Source organism: Caloenas nicobarica, chromosome 1 (assembly GCF_036013445.1).
Source record: "Caloenas nicobarica isolate bCalNic1 chromosome 1, bCalNic1.hap1, whole genome shotgun sequence".
Taxonomy (NCBI): domain Eukaryota; kingdom Metazoa; phylum Chordata; class Aves; order Columbiformes; family Columbidae; genus Caloenas; species Caloenas nicobarica.
In genome coordinates, this window is record NC_088245.1 from 124,125,752 (window position 1) to 124,150,287 (window position 24,536).

A 24,536-nucleotide genomic window follows, 5' to 3' on the forward strand; every position below is an offset into this window, starting at 1 on the left:
ATCAGAAGCCGGGAGCGCCGCAGGGACCCAGCCTCCCCCGGCCAATCCGGGCTCTGCCAGGCCCGCTCTCGCGCCAAGGGGGTCAGCGCGCAGTGAGCGGAGCCGGGGGGAGGGGGCGGCAGGGCTGCCTGCTCACTTCCAGCGGGACGCGCCTGCGGGGGTGGGTAGCCCCTTTATTTTACATAAGGGTAATTCAAGCCGGTTTCTCGTCCTTCCCTTGTCCCACCCAGGCTGCCAGCCCTACTCTCGGGAGGCCACATAGGGCAGCCGCCGGACGCTGTAGTGCAGCGGGCGGCGCCGCGCAGCCTGCTGGGCCGCGTAGTCCTCGCGCGCCGCTGGGGGGAGAAAGGGGAGCGCTTGCTCCCGCCTCCTCGCTCGTAGCGAGCGACAGCCGCCCTACCCAATCTCACCTCAGCTTCTATGCAGAGCGGCGGCCGCCGTGGCCAATCACGAGCTCACATCGGGGCCTCCCTTGACGTCGGAGCTGGGAGTGAGGCGTGGGGGCGGTGCCCGCGCTTGCCGGCGGGCGTCGAGGTGGGCGAGCGGCGGAAGTAACGGTTTGTCATGGCAACCGCCGGTCGCAGGGTGACGGTGCTTACCGGGGGCCGCCGGTGCGTCGTGTCGGCTCCTGGGGGGCTCTTCCCGCTGGGGGCCGAGCTGCTCCCCGGTGCGGTAGAGCACCGGTGTAACAGCAGCGGCGTGGCCGGTGTCACTAACGGCTAAAGGAGCGGGGTACCGCTTGGCAGCTGCTCTCCGGGAGCGTGAGGGTGCTGGGGCCGCAGCGCGCCCAGGGCCGGGGGAAGCGGCCGGGCGGCGCCGAGCTCGGGGCTCCCTGCGGGGCCGGTCGGGGTTGTGCCGGGCCCCGGCTGCCGCGCTGCTCTGCGTTTCTGAAGGGAGAGGTGCTTCAGGGCGGTCCCTTCAGCCTCGGGCGTCCCTTGGGGTGTCAGCGCTGACTGGCAGATGCAATCTAATGGCCGCGTGGTTTTCTGCCTCTCTGCTCTGTGCTTTTCTTTTTCCTGTAACATGAAGAGATCTCTTTTTAATTTATTTTTCTTTTCTTTCCGAAAGGCCCTTGATTGTTGAGGCCAACATATGCCAAGTTGGGAGAGGAGACCAAAAAGCCAAACTGTGATTTTTAGTGAAGTCATGTAAGGTTCCTTATATTCCTGTACTATTTTTATGGCCCTTTGTGCTGACTGAGCTCGTCAAATTGTGTGCTTTCCAGCTTGGCTGGCAAAAACCCCATCTACTGCATTGGACCGGCAATTGGTAAATCCTGTGTATCATTCACTTCCTTTTGCTGTACATCTTCAGTCCCTAGTATTTGCTATATTTTGGTCAATGAAACTGTTACCTGTTGCAGGTAACACTGTATCTTGTCTTATCTGTTTATCTGTTTCAGAACTTATGTGTTGGAAGGACTCATAGGCCGCATGTTGCTTGCAAACAATTGTTATTCTGCTTATAAAGTAATATAAGGCTTTAGTTACTTGTTTGCTCTATAGCTACCGTACATATTACAGTTTGGTTGCTGTGTTTTCCTTTTCAGATCACTATGAAGGCCTTGTATTGTCAGCAGAATTCTCCTGGAGAGGAAATGACATTTGTCTTCCAGGAAAGAGTGAGTTACAGTCATAACAGCATTATTAATCATTCACTAGAAGAAGAGGGTGTGGCTGAATGCCACAAGGGAATTGAAACAGCTAACTCTTCTGTACACTTAGAGAAGAACTGGTGTAATCCTTGCAAATAGAGGCAGGTAAAGGAAAGTAGGGGAGATGTATTTTACCATCACTTGGTAAGCAGCACTTGGCAAAACCAGTGCTAGATTCTCTGCGCAGTTGTGGGGTCCATACTGAAAAACAGGTTTTGCAGGCATAACAAATGAACCCTAGCTTCATGTAGATTCATATCTCTGGTTGGATTTGCTGGTCACTGAAAAAGCAGAAAAATGTCTTGAAAACATTATTCTGTTTGAAGTGTTCTACTGTTATTTTCTTTTGTGAGTTCATTGCTTTCAGTGAGGATTGAGATCATAGTGCAGGCTTTTTCTAAGAGGCATTGCTAAGTCTCCTTTGTCTAGCTACCTATTTTCCTACAACATAAAGGAACAACAAGAAGACAACTATTTTTTCTGTCAAATTTAGCTGAAACTGTTGTGCTGAAGAGTCTTTGTCAGTTTGATGCAAACATTAATTGAATAAGTGTGTACATATGAGCATGTGGCATAAGACTAAAACAGGATGTCAATAAGTGTATATCGATACAGTATGAATTTCTGAACAGTAGAAAAATGCTTATGTGGTTTTGAGAATGTGAATCTGTGTTCTTAAACCTCTTATAGGTGCAAAATAAATTACTATAGATACCTTTGTATACTGGTGTAATACAGATACATAAATATACCTATGAGTCATAAATCAAAATGAAACAATGTAGTACTGGTGAGAATCTTGCCTGAGCAGCTGCCAAGTTCTAGTAGTGAAGCACATCTAATTAACTGCCTGAAGAGAAGGATGCAATGAGATGGGTTATTTTGATACAATCAAGATACATATTCATGGAGCAGTCTTAGATCTACTTAAACTAATTGTGAAGTCGTGCTTTTGCTGAAAAGGTTTGCTCACCTTTCAGCAGCACATTTTTGTTCTCTTTTTTTGTCATGGTTTTAGAAGTCATGCAGCTATAAGGTGAGAACGATCAGCTTATCAGATGAAAACTAGTAAATTGTTACAAGTGAGTTTACATCATTGTGATGGCTCCATGATTACTAACTCTAACACAAAGGAGGGGATAGGAATATGTAGGTACTGGCAACAAGTGAGCCAGACAGCTCTGGTACAGATCTTGAAACTGCACTCCTGTGCAAAGATTTTGCCTGCTTGCTATATTACATCTCTTTAGACAGGAACTGATTCTGCAGGTGTCTGTGTAGTGACCAGCACTATGGAATCCTTATCTTAAATAGAAATAAATATTGAAAAAAGTGAGGAAAAGGAAAGCTAATTGGCTGAGGACACCTTACTAGAACAGAAGGTGGATAATGAAAAGTCAGTAGCTTGGATGAAGAATTTCCATAGCAAACCTTCCTTATATGGTGCTTAGTCAATTCCTAATAATAACATATTTAAATTATGAAGGCAGGAGCCAGTTAACAGCACAAACATTTCATCATCTCTTTTTGTTCTTAAGACTTAACATTGGGTTTTTTTTATACAAGAATGTATGATATGCATTGCAGCAGTACTTAGGTTCATTGAGCTATGCATACCAAAAGGGTAGTTCCAAAAGACAGTATAATCTTAAACTTACATAAATTACACAACTCTCTTAGATTCAAACTTTAAAAAAAAAAAAGAAAGAAAAAAAGAAAAAACTAGAGATGGAGTACTCATATAGCTAAACAGTTTAATGGCTTTTCTGTTTTGTGGAACAAAGACTGAGACCCCACTTTGGTTTGTTTGAGGAGCAGGAGGTCAGCCTGACTGGCAACATGCCTTGCAATTTTAAAGGAACAGCACATGTTTAACTCAGCTGGGGTGAGAAAAAGTTCAGCTCAATATTCTTTGGACAGAGGTTACTCTTCATATTGCTTAGCCTAGGAGAAAAACAGCTGTTTCTTGGGAAGAGTCTAAAAAATCTCAAAGAAAGCTTAAACACTTAAGAATATATCTTAATTTCAGAAGTAGAAACAAAGCTTTTATGACTTGCTGGTGTTTCAATTCTAACAGACATCTATACTGCAGACTACAGTATAACATGGAAATACATGATTTTGCCTCCAGTCCTTGAGGTAGCTCTTCAACAGCTGAGTGGAATCAGCAGTCCAGAGCTCAACTTGGCTAATTAAATAGTTTAAAGTAGCAGTACTCAACTACTTAAAATCATTTCAGATATCAGTCCCAACCCCAAAAGGTGAAATGGTAAGGGGAAGCTTCATTAGTAGAACACTTTTGTATGTGGAGTAGCCATCATTCCTGGGCATTGACACCAGTTCTTCTTGGTGCTGTTTCTTTGGCATCATCTGGACTACGTGAATATTTACTTCAGTAAGTTTGTCAGGAGAGTATGTCAGACATTCATGTCAAAATTCTCTTAAAAGTCTCCATCACTCTTGCAATATAGTTTTAATATTAAAAGATCTGCTTCCTTCTATTGGTTAGACAGACATTAGGGTGGTGATCACATACTAAAATTTTTTCAGAGAACGATGTGATAGTTACCTTGCAGAAAAAAAAGTCAGTGTGTGTTGAGGTTTAGTAAGGTCTAGTGGTCAGTTTGCAATAGTAATATACGTGTACTCAAAATGGTGTTGTAAATCCATTGTGATATCCGTTCCCTTTTCATTGAAAAAAAATGCTTGTTCTGACTACAAAAGAATCTAAAACAAAGACTCTGGAAAAGTGCTTTCAAGAGCTTGAGAAGATCCTACTGGCACATTCATTTTGCATTGTATAATGTAATGTCTGCAAATTTGTCCTAGGAAAACCTTCCTCCTACAAGAGACAACGATGTGAAAGTACAAGTTAGAGCCTGTGCACTGAGTCGGATAGATACAAAGGTATTTGCTTATTTTTTTTATAAAAGCTAGAGGTGTTTACAGTTTCCATTAAAGATCTAAGCCTGGGCCTTAGCTGGCAATTGGCACAATTCTGTTCATGGCATCTGAGGATATGGCTTTACTGCTGAGAAAGAGGGCACGGGATTGATGTGGTATTCTTGCATATCTCTTTAAATAAAGAAGCACCTGTAATTTGGTTCCTAATTTAGGGAGAAAGATCAGTTGTCTTTTGTGAGTTCTCTTACAGTAAATCCCTTTTATCATCCTCTGCATACTGACTTTAAGTCGCAGTTTGGCTTGCCTGTTAATAACTCAATTGTTTGGTATTATATATATATTTTAATATGCTTCTAAATTTAAATACAGAAAAACAGTGCAAAGTTTTTAATATTAGATGAGGAATGTGTGCACTTTTTTTTCCCTCCCAGATAACGTTTTGGTAATGCTCAACTTTCTTACTGTGAATATCAAACACTGTAACATGATAATAAATATGCAAATTTTGAGCCATTATTTTCATTTAGCTTCTATCAGAAATTAAACTGGAGAAGGAGCTTCTACCTGTTGGTCGAGAAATTTCTGGAGTTGTATTGGAAGGTAAGTTAGTATAATTGTCTTGTGAGTGTGTGGAGCAATTAAGGTCTGGTAATCCAGAACAAATAAATACTGTTTGGGTGGTGCACCTTTAATAGTAGGAACTATTTGCTTTCTTAAAGAGGCTTCCCTTAAGTCAGTAATGATACCAAAATGAAGGTAATAAAAGGATCTGAACTGTAATTCCTGCAGAGATCTTAAGACATTACCTGCACGTGCTTATAACAATCTTTACTTTATTTGTAGAAATCATTTGTTGGAATAGTAAGACAAAATAACACTCAGGAATTTCGGCAGTGTTTCACTGGCATATCCACCTTTGATGCGTAGTTTAAAGCCTAGATCTTTCAAATGCATACACATGTGTGTACTTGCATGTAACTGTGGATGGGGTGCCAAAGTTTAGTGAATTAAACCTTTGGGTTTGGTATGTGCATATTTGATGGGATTTTTTTTTTTTTTCACTACTAGGGTGTGTTTTTAGTTTTGTGAACTAAACAGTGCTTTCAAAGGCATGTTCAATTTCAGCTATAAACATTTATCCTCACACCTTTTTTCCTCCCTTCTGTATGCTCTTCATGAGTTGGAAGAAAGGTAACCTTTTTTCAGCCAGATGATGAAGTGGTGGGTAAGTTAATGCTTGTTTGTCTTATCAACTAACACAATTAGTAATCTTTTATAATGAGTGGCTGATGCTATAATAATTGCTAAAGTTACAATTAGACACATATTTTCAAAGATTCAACTAATGTCTTGTGAATAAACTCTTATTTATGAGAATTCTATTCTGAATGTTTTCTCTTAGGGAAGTTTTTTGGTTGTAAGAATGGAAGTTCAGGTCCCCATCTGATGTAATCTGTCACAGTCCTCCTGCATTCACTGAATCTTTAAGAATATACACCTGGGTCAAATTAGCCATGTGGAGTGAGTGTTCTAAAGGCAACCATCTGAATGCATAGTCAATTATTTGTATTTATAACATTATCTTGATGAAATTAATACATCTTGATTTCTGTGGATGATATAAAGTCTAGGCTTATATTTCGTGCCTTCTTGAGGATGATATAAAATATATTTTTAGTTGCTAGCGATGAATCTCTTCTTCTAGCATACTGAAGACTGTTCAGTTTCTTCTAAGTCACGTGAATTCCTGTTTAAATAAAGAAATCAAGAGTGGTCTTAACTTAAACATGCAAGTAAGTTCACCAGTTCTACTGGATTTCGGAGTTGCCAAAAGCAGTGCACGTACTCGGGCATTTTGCTGAATACAAGGCCACATTTCAAAAGAAACACTGATTCAAGCTGCTTGTTTTCCAGAATCTTCATTTTTACTGCATATTCTTGAAAGTGGACTTGTATGCCCCCTAACTTAGCCACAGGGAGTCCATGCCTTCTGATCTTGCTATGACATTATTGTCAGAGAAGCCCATCAGAAAGGCAAGCGGTAATTACTGTCCTTTTTTTTGTTTGTCATTAAAAACAGACTTCCAGGTCAAAAATCACTTGGAAAGCGTTTGGGGCTTTTCTTTTCCTGGTAAAACTTTGGCAGACCTTTATATCATTAGCTTAAATCTAATGGAATAAGATGTGTGATTATTACTATTTATTCACCACAGAAGGTATAATCCTTAGAGCTGGGAAGTAATATTGCATTTTGTAGGGTACAGAAGTGGCTTTGCTTTGTTTAATAAAGTAGAACTGTTATGGCCAAGCATTTTCTGGTCTTGCATATGAATTAACTTCGAACTATGAATAGTATCATTATTGTGCACAGTATTGCTCGTTTGGTTAAATATATCACTGATACGTGCTACCACTGTTGAATATTCTAAAATACTATTTTTGTTTCAATCACCTTCTGTTGTAGTTGAAGGAGTACAGTTTCAGTAAGTAGTTCAGAAAAAAAAACCACTCTGAAAATATGTCAGTGGACTTGAGAGGTCTAAGTGGTGTTCTAAGTGGCTGTAGGAGGGTTGGAGTTTTGTGAATTTGGACTTCATTCCATTCTTGTTAATCCAAATATAGAATGGGTAGTTTGAATCAGCTGAGCTACTTCAGAGTAAATCTGACATTAAGGGAATAGAATCTGTGCTTGGATCATGGAAGAAGCAGGTTTGTTTTTGTTAGAGACTTCTGTTGTCTGTGTTTTTATTACTGAATGTTTGTGAATGCAGGTACAGAAAAGTCAGAATTACACATATGGAAAGAAGAAGAAGAAGAAAACAGCATTAAATATTTTTAGCCCTGAAAGAAAGAAGACTCACTTCCTTAAATGCTGAAACCTTATGGCATTCTCTTTCAAACAGCTGTTTAACCTTATGCATCCAATATTGATGCTATAAAGACAAAATATAGAAGTGAACTATTTCTCTTATGGTAAATCTTTCCTAACAAGCACACTTCCCAGTTACTTTCTATTGCTGAGAGTTTATACGTAGTTAGGCATGAGCAGATTTAAAAGAAAATGGGCTATTGCCAAATGGTTCAGTTACCTGTGTGTTTAATAATATCAAACTGTCCCAGAACGTACAATTGCCAGAAAAATATTTCTACTTGAATTTTACAAAAGAGCCTGTCCTTGTGTCGAAGAGTATAGTCCTGGTATATACTCCTTACTGGGTTTAACAGTAATAATATAGTAATACAGTCCTTATTTATGAATCTATTCTTTTTAATTGTAAGAATAGTACTGTGCTCACTGGAAGTACTTGGTGTGTTAAATCATTCATCTATTCCTAAAATCATACCAAGAATTATTTCTCACTTTTAAAGTTTTTCTGATCCTTCTTTAATCTTCCAGAGGAAATTTCTTTGTCTGTATAGTGTATTCTCTTACACATAATCATTTGTTTGGTCAAGAAAAATATAGTAGTAAAACCTCAGACCAGCCAAAAATCTTTTATTTTGACATACGTTCTTGATTTCTTTTCAAAGTTTAACTCCATTTTATTTGTTGCTCTCAGAATCTTGTAGCAATCAATTATGCCATGTTCCTCATTAAAATAAGTGCAGGGAAATTTATTCTGAGAGTTAAATTGGCCACAGATACTCAGCAACATGAACCTAAATATAAACATACCTGCAGTTAGCCAGTTTGCATGTCAGTTCTTCCGTATGTCCTGTTACTGAATACATAAATAATCAATGCACGAAAGCCCTACACTATGTGGAGTATTTCTGACAAGTAATGCGAAAAATGTAATTTTGTACTTGTGTCAAATGCTTTACATGTACGGCATACATAAAGTTCTGTACTTCATGCTGGAGCTTCTGTAAGCATTATGAGGTATACTAGGGGGCACAGTTCTTTAAGATGCCATATGTCTTTCCCTCAGTATAAGGGTCATGGTTTTGTGGATAGTTTTAGAGACTCTGAAATCAATGTGAGTTGATGGCAACGTGTAATGACTCCTTGGAGGCTGTTTTGAGTGTTAGGAGATAATGTGACTCATTCCTGAACTTTTGCGTCTGTCAAGAAAAGGAATGTCTTTATGTATTATTCATTCTGTGCTTTGCTTTTTCTATAGTAAGACGTTAGAGTGCAAACAGATTTAAGGGCCAAGGCTACTTCAGCTTACTATAAGAACATTTTTCTTAACATTTGAAGTATGATATTGTATCAATCATCAAAATCTGAACGATGCTTTAAGATAGAAGAGATTAGGGACATTCTTTCCTATATGTTCATATTTTGTATGCTAAATTAAAGGATTGGAGGATGACTTAAGTTATGAAAGTAAGACAGAACTTATAGTGATGTTGTAAGACAGTGTGTTCTGTTCTGAGATTCTTGCCCTTCTTGCATTATTTTGTAATTGCACAATAGCTGCTGTAGATAGCTACTTTCAACTTATTATTCCATAGATAAACCCTCAAGAGAGCCACAGATGTATACAAGCCTTGTAGGGTAACCAATTTTTAAAGGGAATTGTGAAAGACTGGAAATAGCAGCCAAATTTGCTGAGGATTTTAAGCCAAAGCCCTTGCTTTGGTCTAAATGGAGGATAAGATTTGGATGGGAGAGGAGAGAAAATATTGTTTTACCAAGCATAGAGGATACTTGTATTCAGAAGACTGATCAGATGTCAGAACCTACTGTTCATCAATCTCCTTCTTTGGCCAGTGGAAGAAAAAAGCATGACCAGCATGGATATTTTTTTTTTTTCCCTCTTCTGCCTGTTCTGTGTTTGCTTTCTCTGTCTTCGATGGGTGGGGTTTTTTTCTCTTCAGTTTTTTTCTCCATTCCAACTCTTTAAAACTTACGCTCATGCATTCTTGCTTGTTCTTCCTCTACTTCTTTCTGTCCCTTTTTTGCTGTCTTTCTTAACAACACATGTACAGGCACCAGGATGGAAGAGTAGAGGTATCTGTAGTATGACTTGGTCTGTGCCTGTCTGCAATATGAGAGCTCGGTTTTCTTCTTCGTTAGCCATGGCCCAGACAGAGTAGAAACAGGAGCACTCATCAGAGTGAGAGCAGTGTGAAATGAGTTGAGACATGACCTGACAAAAATTAAGTGTGCCAGTAGCAAAAAGCACTCACTAATGCCCCCATTCTTCCTCTCCCCCAACTCAAGACACTGTTTGGAGCACCTTTGGAGCCATCTTGTGCACTGTGCCCACAGAAATTACAGACTGTTATCTTGCGAAGTTTTCTTAAGCTGTCATACACCTGACAAGAGGGAACAGAACCATGGACCAAGTGGGACTAGCAATTTCATTAGGAGCTTGTTTTGGATATAACGCATGCTTGTTTGAAATTAAAGGTCTGTGTTCAATTTTTTTCAGGAATTTTGCCTCTTGATTCTGAAGAGTCTGGTCTTTGTGAAGTTATTCTAGTTCATGAGCATTATTTGGGTACGTAGTACATATATTTTGCCAATATTTACATTTACTGTATCTTTAGACTTCAGTTTAGCTTTTCTGGTAGGGAGCTAATTAACTTGGACTTCTGGGCAAACTTGTTTTGTATAGGAACATTCAGACATTCCGTCTACTCCACCTGTTCATAGCAGCTTTGAATACTATGTACTTTCAAGGGCTTTTTTTTTTTTTTTGCTATTATCATTTAACAAGTTAATGTTTTGCCTAAACCACACAAGCTGACTCATTTTTTTCTTTTTTTTTTCCCTCTGACTTCCCTTTTCGTTGCTTTGTTGTCTTTCTACTTTTTCCTCACCTCATCTGTCACAAAATTAAATGAGGAAAAATTTGCCTTTTTCCTTGCTTTGACTTAATCCAGGAATATAATTTGTGACTAGACTAAGTGATGGGATAGCAAACTAGAAGCTGGAGAAAGGAATGTTCAGAGAGTGAGGATTAGGGGAAACCTAGTATTGAAACATTCTTTTCAATGATTGTGAGTTTCCAGTTTCCCCTTTCTGGGCATAGAGTGCTTTAACGTGTAGAATACCAAATTTCCTAACAGTTCGTTGTGTAACTTTGAGCAAGCTACTCTTTTGCTCAAATTAGTTTGTATTGTGTTTCTGTGACTGTCCATGAATTCAACCTGTGTAGTTATGAGGTGACTCCTTTAAATTTGTTTATACCAAAACAAAGTCCTTACTTTTATTGCATAAGATATGGTAAAATATCCTCTCCATGTTTTTTAAAATATGTGAGAGGTAAACAAGTATTATTTATGGTGACTTGTTTGAAGATGAAATTTTCCTGACTAGCTATGACAGTTTTTGCAAAATAAGTCATGGCCTCATGGAGATGAAAAAATAAGGTTTATTCTTTCTAACACTTCAAAGTACAAATCAACAGAAATGAAATCTTGTGGTCTGCCACTGCCTTATCACTATTTACATTAACTACAGGCAGAAAATATTTCTGATTTTATATTACCTTCAGTAGCTTATTTTGTGGTAAGTAGTATCAACTGGCAGACAAAGTGATGGTGCTGGTGGTGATCCCTAGAATTCTTTTCCAGCACACTTATAAATGATCCCAGGTGATCACATTGCTTATGTTTTACAGTGTCCCTGATTCAGGCTAAACTATCAATTCTTATGCTTAAAGGGGCAGACTAAATTTTTACAGTCTTTTTTTCTTTCTAGCGTGCTTCAAGAGGATTGCGCTTAGTTCTATGCTAGACTCTCAGCTGGGCTATGATGATTTTCTAGCTTAGTATCAAGGTCTTCCTTAAATCATGTAAATGACTTACATTAAAAATTGTGTTTGAACTTTCGATTTCTAGTTAACAGAGTCTCCCCAGGCTCTTAAGCATGTGGATAGAATGGGAAAACTCTTAAACATCTTGTAGGTAGAAACAATGGAAAACACAGATGACAAATAATGTTATATTGATCTTTATCTCTCTTAAAATGTGTTATAAACTCCAGATACTGTTTATGTCAGCAGATCACAAAGTAAAAGGTTTTAATCTATATGGAAAGAAAATTGGGAACTAGAGCTTGCATTGTGTATTTTCTGTGTTGGAATTATCTTTGTGAAAAGGATAAGAGGCTGCCTCAGATCATTTCTGTCTGGAAGTGGGTTTCTTTTTCTTTTTTTCCCATTCAAATACTGTATTTGTCTTTGAACTTGCTCATAAGAGTGCTGCAGAAGCAAACTGATTATTCTTGGAATAACAATTACGTTTTCCACATAGCTGACCTAACACTGCCATAAGTCACAACATGGGAGTATTGCCTTTGTGAAATAGGTCATAATTATACCTGTAGGTGATTTGACTTGTATAATTTTCATTCATGTTATAGAAAAATAATTCTGAATAAAATGTCAGGGACTTGCTGCTTTTTTTCTCCATCTGATTTTTTGTTTGTTTGTTTATTTTCTCCAAAATTAGTTCATAAACCAGAAAAGGTTTGTTGGGCTGAAGCAGCTGGGACTGTTCGTGATGGTCTCCGAGCATACACAGCTTTACACTACCTTTCCCAAGCCTCTCCTGGAAAAACTGTTCTTGTAATGGATGGAGCGAGTGTAGGTAACAACTGTCAAATAGTAACAATTTCAGAACAGAAAGATTACCTCTGCTATAAATAACTGTCTTATCACCAGAACAATTGGATTTCTTACAACATACTAACCATATCAAGCCTTGTATTTTACTCCTGGCAGTGCCCTTAACTGAATGGATTAATAGGAAAGTCCCTCCCACATAAGATACTGAGCCAAGAATACAGTCCTTTACGTGTAGTGTGGGTAGTGAAGAGAGGTAGTTCTTTTGTGGTGGTTTACATTGACATAGTTTTACCCTAAGCCCTCGGGTATAACTGGAGGAAAGTGCCTTAATTTTTTATTCCTTTCCCACCACTGCTTTTTAACTTCTCTTAGATATAAATAATTTCATTTGCATTACTGCAATCTTTATTGCTAATGAAGATGTGGAGCTTGCCTCGGCCAACATTCGTTAATGTAAATGTGGCTGGGGCTTTTTCTTTGGTAGTACTTCTTCCTTCAACAAGCAAGCAACTCTAAAGGTGCAAACTGCAAGTGCAGTTATGGTACTTGTGTTACTTAAAGTAGAATCTGAGCTGTTTTATTGAAGAGGGGAACTAGTTAACTCCTAAAAGTCTGTTCCAAGCTCCCCAGTCAACGAAAATACTTTTTTGGCCGCATTTGGAACAGAAACAGATCTGTGAATGTTCACATTCTTGGTTCAGATGTGTTTTATTGGAGGAGTAAATTCATGTCTGGATACTTCCCTGACATCTCCTGAATGTCGTTTGCAATATAATGTTTCTTAAAGTGCATCAAATTGTTGCTGGAAATAAATAAATCTACCTTTTTTCTTCCGCAGCCATTTGGTACCATAGCTATTCAGTTAGCACAACACAGAGGAGCTAAAGTAATCTCTACTGCATACAGTCTTGAAGATAAGCAGTACCTGGAGAGGCTTAGACCTCCTGTGGGTAAGTTATATTCTTCAGTGGTGAAGTTTATGCTAAAGAATGTCTCGAATTTTTGGTTTTGTTTGTTTGTTTGGGTTTTGGTTGGGAGGGAGTGAGGGAGGGATTGTTTTGGGTTTTGTTGTTGTTGTTTGTTTGTTTGTTTTTAGTCTAGGGACTTATGTCAGTAGCTGAAAACTGAAATACAAATTTATAAATAATCTAATTAAATAGTTTGAAAATTTATTCTGTACTCCATACGTATTCAATTTATATTTTCCATAGGTATTTAATTTATATTTTAGGTGTATTTAATGGCATTTTTGTTTTTCATTTAAGTTGTGATGACTGTCAGTATTTTCCATCTCGCACAATAGTGCTCAAGTGCTGGCTTTTGGCCTAACTATTTGAGAAGTCTTTTCATTTTATAAAACTGTTGCTTAATGAACAAGAAGGCGGCATTACTAAATCACCAGTATCACAGTATGTAATCTAGGTACCTGAGCTAGAGTTCAGATGTAATCATATACTTGAGATACAGTATTCATCAGACTCAAATTACTTCTAATATTATTTTATCAGGCTGCGTGGCAGCTCACTTTCAAGTACTGTCGTAACCGTAGCTGGACGCTCAAAGGCTCTGCGTTTTCCTATATTCCAAATAAGCTTTGCATTAGACATTAACACTTGCATTCATCTATGACTTCTTCCATTTCTTCTCTTTGATACATAAGTTTTTGGGAGTTTTTCCCTCAAAATAACAGTGCTATTTGGACCATGGGAAAAGGACTCTAGATAAAAGCTACTAGCATCTTTCCTGATCAAACTTTTTCTTATTTCAATGCTGCAGAGTGGAAGAAAGCAGAATATTTCTTTATTCAGACAGTTTTAAAATGGCATTGCAAAGTCCGATGTGATTGCAATCTGTGAACTTTGCTGTACAGTGACCAAAAGGTTAAAACTAGTGTTTAATACTTCTTCCTCCAAATGCAAAGACTTGCCCCAGTATAATCACCAAGTTTATTTTTCAGTGTATGACTGTTGTTGTCATTCAAAGAACTAAGAGTAACTGTGACTCTTGGAAGAGTATCTTTGTGGGGAAAGCATTGTGTGCTCAGTTATCATGTCTACAAATATTAGTAGCATTGATCAAAATGTATATGGGTTAAGATGAGATCCGATTAAAAGATAATGTCAAGGCTAACTGTCGCTGACTCGGACTCCTTTCTCCTTTGTTGTTTTGCATAGTAATATTGTTAGCAATATTGGCTTTCCAAATGGAGAATTAGGGCAGTTTTCAAATCCACTTTCTTGTTCCTGTTGACTTACTAAAAACAGTCATTGCTGATTTGCAGGTGCACATAGTATTGTCCTTGTGTTCTCCCTGCTGGCTCAAGAATAGTAAGCTAGTAGAGGGATGAAATAAGCCAGAGAGCTGCTCTTTAGACGCAGAGAGAACGGAGTTCTTGTCAATTTTAATTCCTTTCTGGCTCCTGAGAAGAGAACTGCCAGTGGAAGCACAGAGACAACACAGTGTGCGTGTGCATTCTGGGGCTGCACGTTCACACACATCTGCAGTCTTGGGGAGTGATTCACTTCCAGCCTACCAAGTGAGTCTTTAGCTCTGCCCGGAGTAGCTTTGGAGCACTGAGCATGCAGCAGGAAGCAGACAGCTGTGCAGAGGTTATTGCACAACAGCAGGCAGAAAGATGTTTTTGCTGCCTGACCTTAATGATCTTCAACAGTAAACAACATTTTTTGTTGGGAATGTAATAATTTCATCTGAGACCTCACAGACTTATGTCTGTAGAAGTCTATGTTGCCTCTGGTTTTTTTGCAACTTCACAAAAAAAAAAATCTATTTTTTCCTTTTCTTATTCCAGAAGTCTTTTTTAATGTAACAATAGATGTTACAGACATCAGAACGTAAAGCATTTTTGTGAATGCTGTTGATATGCAGCAGTTTGTTATGCCAGCTGTTTCAGGGCAAAAGAGTAAATACAAAAGACCTGAAACTTCACTTTGTAATATTTTATGGATATATTTTACTAATTATATGAGAACTTTATCAGCTAAGAAGGTACTTGGTAATTAATTTTATTATCATAGTCCTGTCAGCACATATGAATATGACTTCAGGTTGCTTGGCATATTTACTTTTCACTGGTATATTTAAGTTATATAATGTTAATATAAAATAAATGCCTTAAGAAACCCAAGCGTAGCTACCTATATGTAACCTGACCTCGAATGTCTATGGGTAGAGGCTTTTTCAGTTTTGTGCTTGTGTAGGGCTTTTTTTGTTTAGATTTTAGTGAGAATTTATCGGTTATCAATGAGCAGCAGTTTGTGTTACCAGTGTGTAGCATAACTAGCTGCTTCATCGAAGGGCTGAAATAACCATCTCTTGCAGTGAAAAGGCCATCACTTATATTGCTCATGTATGTGCTTGTTTTACAACAACAGGAGTTCGACAACAGGAGTTCAGTTTAGCAGTTTTGCAAATAAATGTTTATGGAACGTAAACATTGGGGGGGATGGATTTTAATTGCAAGTTTACTTCAAATAAAGAGAGAGAACCTGCGTAAAGCATTAAAAAGAGAAACGATTTTGAGTGTGAAAGCAAAAATCCTCTGTTCTGGTGTGTTTGGTTTTTTTGTGTCTTTTAAAAAATAAGTATTATTCCAGTACCTGTAGTAGAAGTTCCTGTTAATGTTTAAGGATTCATATTTAGACTAACAGAATGGGGTCTTTGCATGTCTTCAGTAATCTTTGGAGTAAATACGATAATATAATGAAGGAGGGGACTGTAATGAATTTTGAAATGTCAATGCCCATGTTTCAGACTAGAGACAGAATGACTTTGTTAGAGAATGGAAGAAAAATATATATACATACATATGTTTTTCTGTTCCACAGGTCACCCCATTTTTCTGTGTGTGATGTGGTGGTGGTGGTGTTTGTTTTGGTTTTTGGTTTACTTTGGTTGGTTTGGTTTGGGTTTTTTCCTTAAAACCAATTTTGAGCTTTCAGAGGGTACATTTCTGGTAAGAACTCATCAGTGATTTCATGGCTCTCTTGAGCATGTTCAATAAACCAAGTAGCAGATCTTTGGTGTGACTCTGTAGCTCAGCTTACTGGGTGAGAGTAAACTCTGGTAGCAGGTTGTGGAAGTATCGGCATTTCTACTTCTCACCAACAGTGAAAGAGAAACTGAAGTCTTATTGCCAGAGTAATGTTACTTTAGAAGTTGGGCAAGTCACAGAAGAAGAAACTATGCTGATTTACAAATGTTTCGTGAGGAAATTTTGTGGAAATGACAAAGGATTATAGGAAATGATACTGTAATTTGTTGCTCAGCCTTTTCCACAGTGGAGAGAAATTGTTATAGTGTTTTGCTAGGAAGGAAATTGAACAGGATTTTGATGAGTACTGTTTGAACTATTATATTACAATAAGTAGCAAAACTGGCATTTTTTGCTAAATGGAAATCAGAAAATAGCCTAACTAAACTATTGCATTTGGTTTTGATAGTCAGGCTTTGGGTCTATTGAACCAGAATTATTTTCAAAAAGTGAAACTATTTGTAGAAGCTTCATACCATGTGAAATTGCTGTGCTAAGAAAAAACTTCTTGACCAAAGAAACTTGTAAGAAAAGGATATTATGGGGTGTTATTTGCATATGGGGAATGTGACTATCATGATTAAATTAATGCGACACTTTTATTAAATTATGACCATGTGTGTTCTCTGTAGCCATAGAATTTGACTTCAGTAAAAAATTGAATGATTGACCTAACAATTTGAACGCATCTTAAGATTCAATTGGAAGGAAGGGGGAAAAGGCATTTAATTGAGTATTTGTCGTCTTAGTGACCAGTTTCTTGCAATTTTTTCTCTCCTTCCTTCTCACCCCCGTAATTAAATTCAAGAAGGCATACGCCAGCTTTTAGTAGGTAAGTACACATCGCAAATTTGAGTTTAATCCATTATACTTTGGAAATGTGCCTCCAAATTTATTTGCTGTTATATCTATTGTCACTTTGCTAAGAAGTCTTTGGCCTATTTAGTTTCTAAATGTTTGTTTACCTCATAATTGTGAAACAAAACTAAAAACCTTAAGTGCTACTTCTCTGTCCTTGTTATTCCTGATGCTGTGGTTTATCTTTATAACCATCTATACATATGGTATCACAGATATATGAGAAGAAAAAGTATTATTGACTTTCAGTTCAGAAATACTTCAAGAGAAGATGTAAATACTTCCATCTAAGTATTTATTTAATGACCTAAGAAGCCATTTAGAAGTTAACAACATCATGCAGAAAGTAAGGTATTAATAAGTTTATCCATCCTGTGAGATAAGGAATGATGTTAGTAAGCATTATTTTAAAGATGGATACAGTAAGATTAAAAGACTTGCTGGAGTCATAAGAAAAGTTAAGTCAGTGCCTTCTAAGTGACTGAATTTATTGCATTTTTACGTGTTTACTTCTGACTTGCGCTGGGAGACAGGGCTCCATGCCAGAGAGAAGAGGGTTTTGTTTCCCACTATGATGTGAAAGCAAGAGAAGGGCCCTGCAAGGTACTGGCAAGAGGTGGTGGGTTTTATGTAGAGTAAGGGAAGAAAGCAAGGCTTGGAAAACTCTCCCAAAGCATTACTGCTGTGGTTATTTGATAGGTAATTTGAAAACTGGGAGATGTGAAATAAGGTGCCTCCTTGCCTTTTGACCACTCTCTTTTGCTTCAATAACATGACTGGTTGCTCCAGATCTCAATATTTTTGAAGGCACTTTTGGAAAAGAAAAATAGCAAAGAATTAATATACAGAAGGATTTCTAATTCTTCTAGTAGCATACTTTATCCTTTTTGGCCCAAACAGACTTGTGAGTTTTCATTCTGCATTAGGCTAATGCATATTTTTGGTGTTGATCTTGCACTATATTGCAAATGAAAAAACTATTGGCTTTTTTTTTTTTTTTTTTTTTTACTTAGCTGAAAACTTGCTTGTAACACTTGTGGAAACTAGAAATGTTTTATTCTGTTCTGAATCTAAACTCTACCTTTTTATTGTAATTGACCAAATGTCATGCTCCTTCTAGCTCGAGTGATAGATGTGTCAAATGGAAAGATAGATGTGGCAGAAAGCTGCTTGGAAGAAACAGGTGGCCTGGGAGTGGATATTGTTCTAGATGCTGGCGGTATGTAACTAATGAAGATCTGGTCTTCAGAGCACCGTTAGTGGGGGCTTTTTATTATTATTACCAAGTAATATAGGTGAAGGCTGCATTACCTCGAACAGTTGCATTTAGTTGCTTGTTGCCATGCTATTTTATGTATCTACTCGATAGAGCTCCTTAAGCAAGATCTCTTTAAGATCTGCTCGTATCGCCCTCTAGTGGAAGCATCTAATACTGTTAGTCATCTGCTAAATTTGTGTGAAATTTTCCTCTTACTTAAAACTGGAAAAAAAAAAATGTTCAAAGAGTAGAGCTGTGACATCATTGTCATCATTGTTTATGCTACCTTATTTTAATACAAAAATTATGCCATTATCGCCAGTAATGTCAACCTATATTCTAAAACAATCGTAATAGTTGAAAACTCTGAAATTACTGTTTCAACTGAAATAATTTAAGAACTTCTTAGAGTTCCACTAAAATGTATTTTAAAAAAATGTTGAATTTCCTAAATCTTCTACTTTCTCAGATATTCTCATATGACTAACAACATAATGTAATTGTAGTGCTGTTCCAGACAGCCATCTTCCATTGTGTATATTCATATGCTTATATTGCAACTCATTTGTATCTGAAGACATAGGACTGTAAAGAATCCAAGATGTGTGGTTTTCAGTACAGGAGGAGATGGGCATTTCATTCCAAACAGAATTTTCTGCTGAGCTTGAATGAATTTGTTCTTCCCCCCCAGTGAAACAATTTAATGATGAAGATGAATCAACATTAAAATCACAGTTGCTGCCTCATAAGCATGATATCATTACTCTTCTTGGTGTTGGGGGACACTGGATAACAACAGAAAAAAATCTTCAGGTAAAGCTACTGTGTCAGTAAGTTAGTTTGTACTAGAGTTTATAAATGGATGTGTCTGTGAGCTTCTGTCATGGCCAAATGGTTCCCTACTGTTAAATAGCATCAGTTTTCACTTAAGAAAACTTTTACATCCAGAAAATGGGAAGCATACAGTGTTAATAATAAATATTTTCCTTTGGGACAATTTTGGGGCTGACTTTTCTGAGATGATAGTAAGTTCTATTAGTAGCTTGGGTATACTGACAAATTTTAAAGGACCTATTTTGTTTGGATCAGGGTATTAAACTGTTTGACAAGACAGAAAAGTATAATTTAAAGCTGTAAATATTACAAGTGTGCTACGTCTTAAGAATGGGCAAGGGGTGTTTTTTTGTTCAGTTTCGTTCTTTTAACCATCAATATAAAATAACCATTTAACCTTAATTTTTTTCTAGTGGAAAATAAACTAAATAACATTTTTCTTCATTTTATTTAAGCTGGATCCTCCAGACAGCCATTCCTTGTTTCTTAAAGGAGCCACGGTCTCCTTTCTGAATGATGAGATATGGAACTTGTCCAATATACAGCAAGGGAAGTATCTCTATATCCTTTCAATGGTCGTTTTGAATACTGCCTGGTAATATGAGTGGATGGAAATACAACCGAGAAACCAAGTAATAGATTTTCTTCTACTCAGTCACGTAACCACAGGCTTAAAGGTCAGCACAGCTGAGCATACAGGGTAACTAAAAAATAACATACCCTCATGTTTTAAACTAGATTCTGCATTCCTTCTCAATATATATTTCTATATGCTTCATTAAAAGCAGTGCTGAAATAGAAAGCAGACCTGGAGAAAATGCAACCTTTTGGTTCAAGATTGAACCTATTAATTGAAGATTTGATTCTATAAGTTTTTATATTATGCCTATAACATTTTGGGGGTTTTTTCCTGTTCTTTTGGGCAGTAGATCCATGATCTGTAAATCTTAATGCAATTTTAGATGTAAAAGTTTAAATATTGTTGCTTCATAAACTTTTCTTTATTTGCAACATTACATACATAAAATTTATCAAGCACAGATGCAGGTGTGGGAAGAGGAATGCCTCCTTCGTTTGCATTACCTACATTTGGTCGTCAACAGCCGGACTCTGAGCTTTCTATGAGCACGGCAGTTGTCAGTGGATCGCTTGGAAGGTTTGTAATGGAAGGTTTGTCTGTTTATGGCTTTAAGGACCCTCCCTGTTCCGTACTGCACTGCAGATTATGAGATATGCTGAATCACTTTTGCAGTTTAGCAGAACAGCAGAGGCGGGTGAGGATTAAGTCATTATATTTGTGAAACAACTAACTACACTGCAAGGAAGTCCTCCCCTCCCCCACTGAACTGCAAAATAGATTAGGCAAGGTCAGGCACACTAAGGAAATATTTATGGGATGTGGGTTATCTTGAATCATTTTATAGTTTGGAATTTTTGTTGAATGCTTATTGAGTAGTTATCCACATAAAGAAAGTAAGGTGACTAAACAGTAAGATTTCTTCTCTTGTCTCCTGAGGTATCTTTAATAACAACAGCATGTTTTATCACAACAAGCTTAAGAAGTTGAAAGGAAAAATGTGCTTTTTTTTTTATCTGCATATCTTGTGCAATTCTTGACCATATGGAATTAATATCATCTGAAGAAACTGCCTAGTGATTGCTTTTTAAAGTGTCTTGAGTTTCAAATATTAACCAGATTGCTCTTAAAATGAACGAAGGAAAATTATTTTTTTTTAGTTTCCTATGAAGACTAAATACAGCCTCATCTGTTGCATTGTCGTGAATGTTAGTCATCAACTCAAAGATCCTTTATGGATGTGTGGTGGTGCTTTAAGAATTTACAGGCTCTGCTATGTCCCCATCTTTATTTTGATTTTTACCTGAGATGTCTGGCCAGGCCCAAAGAGTTGTGGAGAATGGTGCCAAATCCAGTTGGTGGCCGGTCACGAGTGGTGTTCCCCAGAGCTCAGTATTGGGGCCAGTTCTGTTTAATCTCTTCATCAATGATCTGGATGAGAGGATTGAGCGCACCCTTAGTAAGTTTGCAGACAACACCAAATTGGGTGGGAGTGTTGATCTGCTGGAGGGCAGGAAGGCGATACAGAGGGATCTGGACCAGCCAGGTCGATGAACTGAGGCCAATTGTATGAGGTTTAACAAGGCTAAGTGCCAGGTCCTGCACTTGGGTCACAACAACCCCAGGCAGCGCTACAGGCTCAGGGAAGAGTGGCTGGAAAAGGACCTTGGGGTGCCAGCAGTGCGCTCAGGTGGCCAAAAAGGCCAAGAGCATCCTGGCTTGTATCAGGAATAGTGTGGCCAGCAGGACCAGGGCAGTGATCATCCCCCTGTACTCGGTGCTGGTGAGGCCTCACCTTAAATACTGTGTTCAGTTTTGAGCCCCCCATCATAAGAAAGACATTGAGGTGCTGGAGAGAGTGCAGAGGAGGGCGACGAAGCTGGTGAGGGGTCTGGAGCACAAGTCTGAGGAGCGGCTGAGGGAACCGGGGCTGTTTAGCCTGGACAAAAGGAGGCTGAGGGGAGATCTTGTCACTGTCTATAGCTACCTGAAAGGAGGTTGTAGCATGGAGGGTGTTGGTCTCTTCTCCCAGGTAGCAAGTGATAGGACAAGAGGAGTGATGGCCTCAAGTTGCACCAGGGGAGGTTCAGATTGGATATTAGGAAACATTTCTTCATGGAAGGGATTGTCAGGCATTGGATCAGGCTGCCCAGGGAAGTGGTGGAGTCACCATCCCTGGAGGTGTTTAAAAGTCGTGTTGATGAGGTTCTTCAGGACATGGTTTAGTGCCAGAGTTAGGTTATATTTGGACCCCATGATCTTGAGGGCCTCTTCCAACTGGAAGGATTCTGTGATAGCTAACTGGTACCAAAGTCTGTCATTGTCATTCTGCACAAAAAAATGCAATTGCCATTCTGATTGATCCATGTTGTACTAGTGCGGGCTGCATTTGTCAATAGTAATCCTTTTGCTTTATTTTTCAGAATTCTGCTTTCCATATTTCATTTCTGCATACTATTTCAGGAAAGGAGGTTCCTGATATATAAACAACTGCGTAGATCTGACCTAAAGATTGGAATTAAGGTTAATTTTCATTTTGCCTTGATCCTGCTGGTTTTATATCAATAGAGGGCTCTTGCCAGCAAACGTGATTATGGAAACATGTATCTGTAGGTTTGTTGTTACCTTGACAGTCCTCTTAGATACCCATCTTAGAAGATATAATGGAGAAATTATCAAGGAACATTTTCAGGTGAGACAGATGTGATTTTTTATTTTTTAAATTATTATTATTTTTAAAATCCAGCATTCATACTAGAAAACTTTTGCCAGCACTGTACTGCAAATGTATATTGGGATGCTCAGGAAAAGATGCCTCACATCGTTTACATGGAGCAGTTCATGGTCTATTTCTGTCTGTACTATAGCACGCTAAACACGAGAACTTGGTAAATCCCATGATTTTGCTGTGGCATGTACTATGTCAAAATTTAACACAGGCAGCACGTTCTTTTCTAGGTCTAGGAGGAGCACGTGTTGGCTTTGAAAGATAGAAGGTCTGTCTAATACTCTTCTGAGAAGAGTGACAGCTTCACTAGTTACCATAATGAGGTGGGAATGGAAGATTCTTTCTAATGCAGGGTAACAGTATTGCTGTTGAGCAAAAGCCTCACCACCACCACCACTTCCCCACTCCATAAGATGAATATCTTTTAATTAACTTCTCTTTCGTGTTTGCTTTAGGGTTCTTCCCTTCTGTGAATCCCAGCAAAGCTATAAACTTTCATTTTGTATAAGGAGCAAAGTTTACATAGTGAAAGTAAAGTCTGTAGCAGTAGTCCTGCAATATTTCTGTTGATCTAAGCATGCTCACCAGACATTTCTGACAGATTCTTTCATTTTAGGCCTCAGCTGGATGAACCGATCCCCTTGTATGAAGCCAAAGTTACTATGGAAATAGTTCAGAAGAATCAAGCAAGAAAAAGACAAGTCATCCAGTTCTGACACACAATTTCCTGATTTCGAAGCCTGTGGAAGATAAAGAAATGTAATGTGTTTGAGAAGTAAATTAGTGGACACTTTCAAATAATTCTGTAACCAGAATTTAAACATCTTGTACTTCAGCAGAAATGGCCTCTGAAGCTCCTGTGACTTCAGGGGTTTTTTTATTCAGTTGAGAGCAGAATGTTCCCATCAGCAACTTCTAAAGAGGCCACCTTGACATACATCTCTTGTCTGCCCTACCACAGTTACAAATGTCAGTAACATCTAAAAGCAAACTCAGTTGCCATGGTTTTTCAACCATAAGAAATTAAAGGGAGAAGAAAAAAAAAAAGGTGTTTTTTTTTAGTCCTGCCTTCTCCAGTCCCTACCAATAGTCATCTCTATATTTACCTTTTGCTTTTGACAGCAAATGAGACTGAGCACTCTTTGTGGTACACTTAAAGCCTTTAATCCACATTTTAAACTGATATTTAATTGAAAAGCAAACCCATCAGAATTGCCAAGGACGCTGGAGGGGAAGGATGTTAAACTGACAGTAAGAGTTCCCCCCACAGCTAATTTTTTTTTTTTTTTTTTTTTTTTAAATTTTGGCAGTCAGGCAGTAAACCTAGTAAATCTAGAGTCCACAAGCTGATACAATCATGTCATTCAGATGTTTGAGGCACTTTATATATCTCATTACTGTAATGGTTATCTTTGATATCTTTCCAGTAAGGCCTTCCTATGGTGTGCACTTTCACTTCCTCTCATTTAATCTCAGTCCTACGCCTGGCATAGCTCAAATGTGTTTATCCAACAGCCTCCATTACTGTGCACCCTCTGCAAATCAGCAGCAGGGGCAGAGCTGCTGTTCTTTCTTGAAAGCATGTGGCTTCCTGCTTGCTCTTATTCCAGAGCAAAAATATTTTTCAGCTGTGCTATTCATTTTCACTGTGTGGATGGTTCAAACAGTGGACACTAGCTCTTTAAAGCCATGTAAGAAGTTGAAACATTTAAGCAGATAAATAAAGTAGATAAAATAAGTAGATAAAATAGATCAGCTGGAGCCATGATTAATCTGTCTTCTAGCATTCACCAGACCTGTAGTAGGTTCTTGATAAGCGATGCAAGGGGAGCATATAAAAGCATGGGTAAATCTTATTTTATTTTATTGTGATGCAATGCAGCCTTGAAAACAAGTAATGCTTTTACACACATGTGTACACATGTCTAAAGCATGTAAATCATCTGTTAGACATTTATTCTGAAGCTTTGTACCCAGCTGCTTTTTTTTTCCTGATATTGTTCATTTTAGCTTAAATGTTTGCAAAATAAAGTAAACCAGAGGAAAGAAAATAAGAGTTAAAAAATAGAGTTTAATAAAACAGGAACAACCACTGACAAAACTGCAGAAGACAGATTTTAATATTACATTTTTAATTTTAGTAGAT

At 38.1% G+C, this 24,536-nt stretch overlaps 1 protein-coding gene across 6 annotated transcripts; it reads left to right on the forward strand.

Moving 5' to 3' along the window:
- Positions 1-102: 102 nt before the first annotated feature.
- Positions 103-24,425, forward strand: CRYZL1 (crystallin zeta like 1). Of its 6 annotated transcripts, none has more exons than XM_065643364.1 (15): positions 103-160; positions 1,069-1,148; positions 1,550-1,621; positions 4,484-4,561; positions 5,086-5,158; positions 5,739-5,783; positions 9,943-10,011; positions 11,969-12,102; positions 12,923-13,034; positions 16,944-16,967; positions 18,114-18,212; positions 18,943-19,064; positions 19,541-19,646; positions 22,309-22,354; positions 23,007-24,425. In XM_065643364.1, the coding sequence occupies exons 3-15, from the start codon at positions 1,556-1,558 to the stop codon at positions 23,104-23,106; spliced, it is 1,074 nt and encodes a 357-aa protein (XP_065499436.1). In that variant the 5' UTR covers positions 103-160; positions 1,069-1,148; positions 1,550-1,555; the 3' UTR covers positions 23,107-24,425. The 6 variants fall into 6 exon arrangements, with proteins under 6 accessions (XP_065499436.1, XP_065499421.1, XP_065499413.1 ...); XM_065643349.1 differs by lacking the exon at positions 103-160 and adding an exon at positions 471-534; XM_065643341.1 differs by lacking the exon at positions 103-160 and adding an exon at positions 489-557.
- Positions 24,426-24,536: the final 111 nt, after the last annotated feature.

Coding starts and splice junctions, on each gene's coding strand:
- CRYZL1 (XM_065643364.1), top strand. CDS start 1,556: ATGAAGGCCTTGTATTGTCAGCAGAATTCTCCTGGAGAGGAAATGACA. Junction 4,562..5,085: donor TGAGTCGGATAGATACAAAG/GTATTTGCTTAT, acceptor ATTTTCATTTAG/CTTCTATCAGAAATTAAACT. Junction 19,647..22,308: donor ACAGCAAGGGAAGTATCTCT/ATATCCTTTCAA, acceptor CCTCTTAGATAC/CCATCTTAGAAGATATAATG.